The sequence below is a fragment of the Panthera tigris genome, chromosome B1 (assembly GCF_018350195.1).
Source record: "Panthera tigris isolate Pti1 chromosome B1, P.tigris_Pti1_mat1.1, whole genome shotgun sequence".
Classification (NCBI taxonomy): Eukaryota; Metazoa; Chordata; class Mammalia; order Carnivora; family Felidae; genus Panthera; species Panthera tigris.
This window is the reverse complement of record NC_056663.1, coordinates 101315520-101327595: the sequence shown is the minus strand read 5'-3', so window position 1 is coordinate 101327595 and position 12076 is coordinate 101315520. Positions and strand designations below refer to the sequence as shown.

General features: G+C 37.0%; 1 protein-coding gene across 4 annotated transcripts in view; it reads left to right on the top strand.

The window, feature by feature from the left end:
• The window catches only part of ADAD1 (adenosine deaminase domain containing 1), a 103210-nt gene that overhangs the window by 15659 nt on the left and 75475 nt on the right, over positions 1 to 12076 (top strand). For all 4 annotated transcript variants that reach the window (XM_007087593.3, XM_007087590.3, XM_007087591.3 and 1 more), the window contains exons 7-9: positions 7328 to 7451; positions 9794 to 9964; positions 11772 to 12001. In XM_007087593.3, the coding sequence (XP_007087655.1) occupies positions 7328 to 7451; positions 9794 to 9964; positions 11772 to 12001 (525 nt within the window). The remainder of the gene's footprint in view (positions 1 to 7327; positions 7452 to 9793; positions 9965 to 11771; positions 12002 to 12076) is intronic.

Sequence of the window (12076 nt, the reverse complement as noted above, 5' to 3'; positions counted from 1 at the left end):
ATTTATTGCCAAATTGGCTAACATATAGGGTGTAAAGTGTGCTCTTGAGTTTTGGGGTAGCTTCCCATGGTTCATCGCTTACATACATAGTGGGTGTATATCATTAAACACAAAGGCTCTCAAAGTTAAAATATACTGACCAGAAACTAATAGAGAACTGCAGAATGGTAAAATGCCTAACATTTTAAACAATAACTCTATTAGAACCACTACCAAACTGAATTCTAATTTCCATTATGACAAAGAGAAAGACTCTATATAATAAATGACCAAATTTTCATTTTAAAGTAAGAAAAGATTACTATGGAAAATCATGAGCTTCTGGTTTTTCTTGTGGATATTATGATGATTCCAACTACATTTTATCTTTTATTTACCCTTTAATGTTCTATGTTGATCATTAAAAGTATTCAAATCTTATATTTATTTCAGTTAAGAGATTATAGATGATATAAAACAAATTTGAGGTTTGGTTCCTGGTCTTAAAGAGTTTTTATAATTTAAATGGGGAGAGAAGATATATATACTGTTGTGAAAGTCTAAGATGATAAAAGTTAATTATTTTCTATGATCAAAAGATGTATGAAAAATTCATAGACAATAGAAACCTGATAGAGTTAAAATCTTTGGGAACAAGTGGGACTTAAGCTGAAACTTTAAGGATTAATAAGGCTTATTTAAATAGAGGAAAAGAAGACACTTCTGCTGAAAGATACGAGGGAAGAAAGCAGCAGTGAGAAAACTTTTTATGGAACAATGAAAGAAATTTATTACTAGTGTGGAAGAGATATACATGTATACATATACATAATGTATATATGCACACACGTGCATGCGCGCACACACACAGGAGTAATACAAAATGTTGTTAGGTTGATAAGATGTTACCAGATTATGGAGTCATTTATTTATTTATTTAAAAAAATTTTTTTGATATTTATTTTGAAGGAGAAAGAGAGACAGAGTATGAGTGGGGAAGGGGCAGAGAGAGGGAGGCAGAATCTGAAGCAGGCTCCAGGCTTCAAGCTGTCAGCACAGAGCCCCATGTGGGGCTCGAACCCATGAACTGTGAGATCATGACCTCCAATCAGGAAACAAACGAAAATGAAAATACAACAATCCAAACGCTTTGGGATGCAGCGAAGGCAGCCCTGAGAGGAAAATACATTGCAATCCAGGCCTATCTCAAGAAACAAGAAAAATCCCAAATATAAAATCTAACAGCACACCTAAAGGAAATAGAAGCAGAACAGCAAAGGCAGCCTAAACCCAGCAGAAGAAGAGAAATAATAAAGATCAGAGCAGAAATAAACAATATAGAATCTAAAAAAACTGTAGAGCAGATCAACGAAACTAAGAGTTGGTTTTTTGAAAAAATAAACAAAATTGACAAACCTCTAGCCAGGCTTCTCAAAAAGAAAAGGGAGATGACCCAAATAGATAAAATCATGAATGAAAATGGAATTATTACAACCAATCCCTCAGAGATACAAACAATTATCAGGGAACACTATGAAAAATTATATGCCAACAAATTGGACAACCTGGAAGAAATGGACAAATTCCTAAACACCCACACGCTTCCAAAACTCAATCAGGAGGAAATAGAAAGCTTGAACAGACCCATAACCAGTGAAGAAATTGAATCGGTTATCAAAAATCTCCCAAAAATAAGAGTCCAGGACCAGATGGCTTCCCAGGGGAGTTCTACCAGACATTTAAAGCAGAAATAATACCTATCCTTCTCAAGCTATTCCAAGAAATAGAAAGGGAAGGAAAACTTCCAGACTCATTCTATGAAGCCAGTATTACTTTGATTCCTAAACCAGACAGAGACCCAGTAAAAAAAGAGAACTACAGGCCAATATCCCTGATGAATATGGATGCAAAAATTCTCAATAAGATACTAGCAAATCGAATTCAACAGCATATAAAAAGAATTACTCACCATGATCAAGTGGGATTCAGTCCTGGGATGCAGGGCTGGTTCAACATTTGCAAATCAATCAACATGATACATCACATTAATAAAAGATAAGAACCATATGATCCTGTCAATCGATGCAGAAAAGGCCTTTGACAAAATTCAGCACCCTTTCTTAATAAAAACCCTTGAGAAAGTCGGGATAGAAGGAACATACTTAAACATCATAAAAGCCATTTATGAAAAGCCCACAGCTAACATCATCCTCAATGGGGAAAAACTGAGAGCTTTTTCCCTGAGATCAGGAACACGACAGGGATGCCCACTCTCACCGCTGTTGTTTAACATACTGTTGGAAGTTCTAGCATCAGCAATCAGACAACAAAAGGAAATCAAAGGCATCAAAATTGGCAAAGATGAAGTCAAGCTTTCACTTTTTGCACATGGCATGATACTATACATGGAAAATCCGATAGACTCCACCAAAAGTCTGCTAGAACTGATACATGAATTCAGCAAAGTTGCAGGATACAAAATCAATGTACAGAAATCAGTTGCATTCTTATACACTAACAATGAAGCAATAGAAAGACAAATAAAGAAACTGATCCCATTCACAATTGCACCAAGAAGCATAAAGTACCTAGGAATAAATCTAACCAAAGATGTAAAAGATCTGTATGCTGAAAACTATAGAAAGCTTATGAAGGTAATTGAAGAAGATATAAAGAAATGGAAAGACATTCCCTGCTCATGGATTGGAAGAATAAATATTGTCAAAATGTCAATACTACCCAAAGCTATCTACACATTCGATGCAATCCCAATCAAAATTGCACCAGCATTCTTCTCGAAACTAGAACAAGCAATCCTAAAATTCATATGGAACCACAAAAGGCCCCGAATAGCCAAAGTAATTTTGAAGAAGAAGACCAAAGCAGGAGGCATCACAATCCCAGACTTTAGCCTCTACTACAAAGCTGTCATCATCAAGACAGCATGGTATTGGCGCAAAAACAGACACATAGACCAATGGAATAGAATAGAAACCCCAGAACTAGACCCACAAAAGTATGGCCAACTCATCTTTGACAAAGCAGGAAAGAACATCCAATGGAAAAAAGACAGTCTTTAACAAATGGTGCTGGGAGAACTGGACAGCAACATGCAGAAGGTTGAAACTAGACCACTTTCTCACACCATTCACAAAAATAAACTCAAAATGGATAAAGGACCTGAATGTGAGACAGGAAACCATCCAAACCCTAGAGGAGAAAGCAGGAAAAGACCTCTCTGACCTCAGCCGTAGCAATCTCTTACTCGACACATCCCCAAAGGCAAGGGAATTAAAAGCAAAAATGAATTACTGGGACCTTATGAAGATAAAAAGCTTCTGCACAGCAAAGGAAACAACCAACAAAACTAAAAGGCAACCAACGGAATGGGAAAAGATATTTGCAAATGACATCTCGGACAAAGGGCTAGTATCCAAAATCTATAAAGAGCTCACCAAACTCCACACTCGAAAAACAAATAACCCAGTGAAGAAATGGGCAGAAAACATGAATAGATACTTCTCTAAAGAAGACATCTGGATGGCCAACAGGCACATGAAAAGATGTTCAACGTCGCTCCTTATCAGGGAAATACAAATCAAAACCACACTCAGATACCACCTCACGCCAGTCAGAGTGGCCAAAATGAACAAATCAGGAGACTATAGATGCTGGAGAGGATGTGGAGAAACGGGAACCCTCTTGCACTGTTGGTGGGAATGCAAATTGGTGCAGCCACTCTGGAAAACAGTGTGGAGGTTCCTCAGAAAATTAAAAATAGACCTACCCTATGACCCAGCAATAGCGCTGCTCGAATTTACCCAAGGGATATAGGAGTACTGATGCATAGGGGCACTTGTACCCCAAGTTTATAGCAGCACTCTCAACAATAGCCAAATTATGGAAAGAGCCTAAATGTCCATCAACTGATGAATGGGTAAAGAAATTGTGGTTTATATACACAATGGAGTACTACAGGGCAATGAGAAAGAATGAAATATGGCCCTTTGTAGCAACGTGGATGGAACTGGAGAGTGTGATGCTAAGTGAAATAAGCCATACAGAGAAAGACAGATACCATATGTTTTCACTCTTATGTGGATCCTGAGAAACTTAACAGAAACCCATGGGGGAGGGGAAGAAAAAAAAAAAAAAGGTTAGAGTGGGAGATAGCCAAAGCATAAGAGACTCTTAAAAACTGAGAACAGGGGCACCTGGGTGGCTCAGTCGGTTAAGTGTCCGACTTCGGCTCAGGTCACGATCTCATGGTCTGTGAGTTCGAGCCCCGCGTCGGGCTCTTGGCTGATGGCTCAGATTCTGGAGCCTGATTCCGATTCTGTGTCTCCTTCTCTCCCTGCCCCTCCCCATTCATGCTCTGTCTCTCTCTGTCTCAAAAATAAATAAAAACGTTAAAAAAAAAACAAACCTGAGAACAAACTGAGGGTTGATGGGGGGTGGGAGGGAGGGGAGGGTGGGTGATGGGTATTGAGGAGGGCACCTTTTGGGATGAGCACTGGGTGTTGTATGGAAACCAATTTGACAATAAATTTCATATATTGAAAAAAAAATAAATAAAATCCAATCAGAAGTTGGATTTAATGAGATGTAGATAGTAAGTGGTGAAAGATTTTTGGTCATGGATTGATACTGTACTATAATTGTTGGAAACAGCATCAGACGTAGCTCTGAGACTTAAATGACTTGGGCACATTTTGTACTTAACATCTCTCTGCTTTAGTTTTCTTTTAATTAAAAGTAGAAGTTATAACAATCTCTACTTCATAGAGTTATTAGGATTAGGTATAATACTGTAAACTATTTGGCAATGTACTTGGTATTTAAGAAAACATTGATTTATATTTGTGATAATTAAAATAAGTTGATGTCTAAGCAATAATTGCCAACAACTTTTTAAAAATACTACACAGGTTGTACCTGAATTAGGGAATCATAAATTAGATGGTTATGATGGAGGTGCTTAGAGTTGAGATAAGTATGAACAGGGAAAGAAAATAATATTTTTTTAGAAATTGATGCGATAAGATGGAGTGACAAATGATAAATGAAGTGAGATGAGTAAAACAACATTTCAAGTTTACATAGGGGAATGGTGTTTCCACATACACGGGAATCTGGAAGCTGATGTGAAGTTGAGCGAATAGCATGAATGAGAATAATAAGTCTGGTTTTAGAAATATGATTGCAAATATGCGTTGGGGAAAGCCTAAGTAAAATTAAGTACCTGTTGCTGGAGTAACTTGTACAGTCAGTACCTGCTTAAAAGGTATTAGAAAATCTAATTGGTGTTCCTCGCTGCCCAGCCAGCCTGTGTCTCCAGTAGGGTGTGTCACACACTCCCTGGAATGGCTGTTTCATACTTTTCTTTGTCCTCAAGTACCCTACATCCTCTTTTCCATCCTTGCTTTCAGCTTTTGGCCTTGCCTCATAATTTTTAATTTTGTTTGTAAGAAGCTTTCAAATCCAAACTTCCTTCCATCCTCTTCCACCAACTCTGTGCACTTCCTTGCAATTGTGCTCATATTCTCTACTGTGAGAGTGGAGGCAGGCTCTCTCATAAAGCCAATTCCTTCACTTAAATTTTGGTTTCATTCCCTCGCACATCTTAATGAATACCTTCTTTGGGTTATTCCCTTCTTTTTCCTGCATTATCAAACTAGCATCTCCCTGAAATATGGCAGGTCAAGTTAGAGTTGCAATAGAAACTGACTTCTTGGCTACCCTATTGCCCTTTATAACTCAAAACTTAACATCACCATCCCAGAACTTACACTGACTCTATATAATTCACTTTTCCCACCACCATCCACTCCTTCCTGGAGCAGCTACATTTATGATAATGGAACTTTTTATTTTTCTTGTCTTATTTTCTTTTCTCCAGCTTTCTCCATCTCAGTAAATGACATAAGACAGACTGAAAATCTAAGTGCTTTCCCTAAGACCCAAAATTTTTCTTTAAGTTCTATTGTATCCCCAAACTTTATCTCAGATCTGATTATTCTTTTTCCAACTACCCTTCATTATTTGAGTCTTAAGTCATGATCTCTGGTTTCTTGGACCCTACATATAGCATTTTCCAAATAAAGGAGTGATCTTAAAATGTAACCCAATACGATTTTCACTCCCTTACCTCAGTAACTTCACCACAGCTCCTGGGTAAAATCCACAAATCCTTAGCATGTTTTATGATGCCTCTTTCTCTAACCTCATCTTATGCCATTCCCTTCACTCTTTACTGGAGCAGCTGTACTGGTCTTTTAACTCCAGTACCTTTTACCTCCTCATGTTGCTCACTCCTCATACTGAAACTTAAATTTCAGTTTCATAGGGAGGGATTCTGCAACTAGTTTGCATAGGGTAACCTCTCCCCCCTCCCCCCGAAACGCACTTTTTCTTGCAATAAGAATGTAATCATTCTTTACATTTGCCCCATATTTTTTCTCCTCAAAGCACATATCACAGTTTGTGGTTTGTCTTTTTTCTGTCTCTCCTATTAGAAGCTTCATGAGGGCATATCTTGCTCAATATTTTATTCTTACCATCAACCTCAGCACCTGGAACTTGGTAGGATCTCAGCTGCTTTTGTTGAATTAATGAAAGTCCTTTAGGTATTTGCAAATGTGAAATTGAACTTTCTCTGAAAGACTAAGACTAGAGATTTTTTTAAATCATCAACAGAGGTAAAAGATTTAAAAGGCACAATGTTCAGAAGAGAGTATCGAGAGAAAAGAGCTAGTGACTAGGCTATAGAAAGGCCTCATAGGATGTGAAAGGAAAAAAGAATTGTGTAATTTGAGCATAGAGTTTCAAGGAAATCTCAAATGAGGTACAGCAAAAAGTAAATGGAGAAAAACTGTTAGAAAAAGCATAAGGTGCTTGTTTCTCTAAAAAAGCAGTTTTAGTAGAACAGAAACTATAATTTTATTTGTAGAGAGTTTGAGTATATTAAGAAAAAAGGAGCCACTATGTGTAGATAACTTGTTTAAGGCAGAAATAGAATGGCCAGTGAAATCTCTAGTAAGCCAAACAAATCTAGATGTAGAAGAAATAGATGGAAGTTTTCAAACTAAGGATATCTAATGATTCTGTTGATTGTAGTAAAAGTTCAGATGAACGATCATAAAATATCTGAATTTTTAATTGAAATTATTGAACTATTAAAAAATTAGTTCTTAGAAGACTCTCAAACTCTTACTTGAAATTGAAATTGTGTAAGTTTTGCATCTCTTTGGTCAATATATTTTAGTAACTTTAAAATGGTAAGGTAGAGGTTGAACATAGGTAAGATGGAGGTGAAAATAACCTACTATTCTTAACCTTTTCCTTTCAGCTGGACAGCATGAAGTTGTAGCTATAGGCACAGGTGAATACAATTATAGCCAGTGCATTAAGCCAAATGGAAGAGTGTTGCACGATACTCATGCTGTTGTTACAGCAAGAAGGTCTCTCCTTAGGTAAGGTGACAAATATATTTAATGCTATCAAACATTAATGCTTTCAGCCCAAAGTAACCACATATCAGTGTCTTTATTTACAAATCACTGAGCCATGGATATGACATTCTTTTCCTTATGCAGGTCATCTGATTATTTCCATGTCATTTTTGAAAACCTTACTGTAACCGCAGTGTCTATAATCTGTGGATTTTAGTGGCTTCTATTATCAAGACCTTAATGAGCTCCATTTTAAGTCCTGCAACTTTTTTAATATGACATGTTTATCACTGATCAAAGTAATTAAGAGTATATAGCTTTAGATCTGGACCAAGTTGGCTTGGTAATATTTCACCCCTAAATTAGCCATATTTACCCAAAGTATTGCCAGAAAACGGTAAGTTTCCATTCATGAAGTCTATGCAAAGTTTACTGTATAGCAGAATATAGATAAGGTATTCTTTTTTTAAGTTGTAATATAGTTGACATGTACAGTATTATACTATTTGCATGTTAGTTTACAACACTCACTGCACCCACCACCACCATAGCAAATATGGTTACCATCTGTCACCATACAAAATTATTACAATATTATTGACTCTGTTCCCTATGCTATATTTTCATCCCCTGACCTATGTATTTTATAACTATAAGTTTGTATAGGCTGGCAGATCTTAAAGAGAAATAAGGGGAACTTGGATGGCTCAGTCAGTTTATCGTCCTACTCTTGATTTTGGCTCAGGTCATGATCTCAAGGTTCGTGAGATTGAACCCCACATCAGGCTTTGTGCTAACAGCACAGAGCCTGCTTGCGATTCTCTCTCCCTGCCCCTCCCCAACTCATGCTGTCTCTCTGTGTCTCAAAATAAATAAATAAACATTTTTTAAAAGAGAGAAGGAAAAGGGCTGAGGTGAGGAGGCCTACTTTCTTCTTCCAAACTCATCAGTCACTCTGCTCCTTGTGAAAGGAGTTAGTAGTAGGTAGGAGGGAGAAGTCAGGAAGGTTACTCGTTGGAAGTCCCTTCATATGAAAACATTAAGAAATGTGTTACTTTCTCCAGTGTCTGCCAGACTTTGGTTCCATTAAGACATTAAGCTTACTTTTTATAAAACTTTTTTGTGGAAATATTCAAACCCTAGGGAGAATAGGATAATGAGTTCCATCATTCAGTTATCAGCATTCTCATACCAATATCCAATGATCAGCATATCCAGTTATAAGCTTCCTTTTTATTAATTAAAAAAAAAACTTTTTAAAATGTTTATTTATTTTTGGGAGAGAGAGAGAAACAGAACATGGGTGGGAGAGGGGCAGAGAGAGGGAGACACAGGATCTGAAGCGGGCTCCGGGCTCTGAGCTGTCAGCACAGATCCCCACGCAGGGCTCAAACCCACAAGCCGTGAGATCGTGACCTAAGCTGAAGGACACTTAACCAACTGAGCCACCCAGGGGCCCCCAGTTATCACCATTCTGCATTTAATCTCTGCATCCTCATTTTTTGTTGGTGGTATTTTCTCTGCTAGAGTATTTGAAAACATATTTAGACATTAGTTTGTCTAAAAAACTTAAGCACGTATCTCTAATTATAAGGAAAGAATCCTATAATCTTAAAAGATAAGTTTTAGGGAAGTCCGTGAAGGTAATGTAACTCATTGTTCTCTAATCCCCATTGGTGCTTATTGAATTATTTGACCTCTTTAAAATTATCTGATATGTGTATTTCTTCCCATGCTTGGCCTTGTTATATACTGGTGCTTAATTTTTCATTATTTCTGAAGAAAGTACTAAAATCATGTTTTTTATTTAATAAGCAAAATAATATCTGTCTCCTGATTTGATTAGTATTAGTTTTTCAGGAGATCGTTTCACTTCTATAACTTACGGTCTTCATTGTGCTGTTCTGTACTCTTGTGTTTTTGTCTTCACAACCGCTAAGAAACAGGAACCACAGTTGTTTGTCTGTTTTGGCAGGAAGAGGAAATAGAAATAAGACAGAATATTGACACCTCATGCAGGAGGCTGAGAACAGAACTTGTGAGAAAAGGAGGAATCAGTGGAGAAATGTGTATTTTGCAGGATATGACAGATGCAGACTCAAATGTGAAATGAGTGGAGTGGTAATCAAGGAATGGTGCTTTAAGGCAAATCACATGGCAGACTGGGCTCCAGCTGAGGAGTTCCCATACAGTTTAACTCTTCATTAAATAAGACTAAAATTATTTTAGGAGCTCTTATCAGGTATCAAAACTTTCAACACATAGGGAGAGACATTGCTCACAACACATGTATAGATATGATACTTAAGATATATAATTTAAAAATTCTATTATTTGATAAAGTTATAACCCCTTTATTTTAGGTACTTTTATAGACAACTTCTGCTCTTCTACAGCAAAAATCCTGCTATGATGGAAAAATCAGTATTTTGTACAGAGGCAGCTTCTAATCTACTCACTCTCAAACAGAATGTCAACATTTATCTCTATATGAACCAGTTGCCTAAAGGGTCAGCCCAGATTAAGTCACAATTGTAAGTATTATGGAAGTTATTTTTCAAAGCAGTGAGGATGTCTATGTCATATATTCTGTATACATAACAGCAATAGAACAAGTAACTTCATATCTATCCTTGTTCTCCCTCTGCCTTGAGGTGTTATTTGTGGCTAGCTAGAGGCCACAGATTCTTTCTCCCTCCCCTCCACTTAATCTCCTCTACCTTACCACTTTCTTTCTATGATGTTGAAAATTTCCTTTCAAGTTTGAAGACTTCATAAATGGTAGGGAAGCATGGATTTATGCACTCTTCACATGTTATTACAGAATCAAGAAATGCAGTTTGCTTTTCTGGTCGATCTGTGGCCAAAACTTCATTATCTTGATGAATGGGTAGCATCAGAAATTTAAACAGTACAGACACGCACCAAGGAGAAAGCAAAATTCACTTCAAGTCTCACCATATAGAGAGAATAATGGTTAATATTTTGTTAAAAATTCTTACAGTTATACCTTTGAAAACAAGGGCAAGGAGTATTCCTGGAGGGAAAATTCAAGAAAAACTATTTTACATTTTTTAACATATTTTATTGGAAAAGATCTTGAACACAAATTGTCAGGATTTTTTTTTTTCATTCTCTTTGTAGTTTAAAAAAATATTCATACAGAGAAAGAAAATAGCTTAAGAACTGTGGTAGGAACAAAAATTAGGTATTCATTTGATTTTAAGGGACACAAAGATAGTAAAAAGAATTTATCTTTGCCAGAAGCTCTAAATATGGTTAATTTATGTTTGGTATTAATCTTGTAGAACTATGTTACTCCATTCCTACCTTGCTTTGGTTTTGCATCTATTTCTGTTCGTGAAATTAAATGAACACTGGCAAGTTAAACATGTCTGAAAAAAATTCTATTATTTTAAATAATAAAATTTATTATTTTGAGACATAGCATGCATGTGCGAAAGGGGAGGGGCAGAGAGAGAGAGACAGAATCCCAAGTAGGCTCCACGATGTCAGCACAGAGCCCGATGTGGGCTTGAACTCACAAACTGTGAGATCATGACCTGAGCCAAAATCAAGAGTCAGATGCTTAACTGACTGAGCCACCCAGATGCCCCCCGTTCTTTTTTTATTTTTTTATCTTTTAATGTTTGTTTATTTTTGAGAGAGAGAGAGAGAGACATAGAGCACTAGTGGGGGAGGGGCAGAGAGAGGGAGACACAGAATCCAAAGCAGGCTCCAGGCTCTGAACTGTCAGCACAGAGCCCTATGTGGGGTTTGAACTCATGGACTACAAGATCATGACCCAAGCCAAAGTCAGATGCTCAACCAACTGAGCCACGCAGGCACCCCACCCCCAGTTCTTAAGTACATAAAGATTTTTACTTTGTCAACTTTTTAAAAACATTTTTTAAAGTTTTAATTTAAATTCCAGTGTAATATTAGTTTCTGGGGTGCAGTATAGTGATTCACAATTTCCGTTCAGCATGCAGTGTTCATCACAAGTGCACTTCTTAATCCCTATCACCTATTTATTCCATCCCCCCATCCACCTACACTCTGGTAACCATCATTCTCTACAGTTAACATTCTGTTTCTTTGTTTGCCCCCCCCACCTTTTCTCGCCTTTGCTCATTTGTTTTGTTAAAACACTAACTGAGCTTAAATTCCACATCTGAGTGAGATCACCTGGTATTTTTCTTTTTCTGACTGACTTTCACTTAGCATAATACTCTCTAGCTCCATCTGTGTTGCTGCAAATGGCAAGATTTTGTTCTTCTTTATGGCTGAGTAATATTCCACTATTTTTTTTTTAAAGGGATAAAACTTTTCTTTTTCTAGGCGTCTTAATCCACATTCTATATCTGCATTTGAAGCCAATGAAGAGCTGAGTCTCCATGTGGCTGTTGAAGGCAAAATTTATCTGACTATCTACTGTCCTGCAGATGTTGTTAATAGAGTAAGCAGTATGTCTTCAAGTGACAAATTGACAAGATGGGAAGTGCTTGGTGTACAGGGAGCATTGCTGAGTCACTTTATACAGCCAGTTTATATCAGCAGTATACTTGTTGGTGAGTGGGATTTCAGTACCTCCTGACCTCTTTTACTAAGTAAATATATTAATCAGTGTAAAACCAGATTTTTGC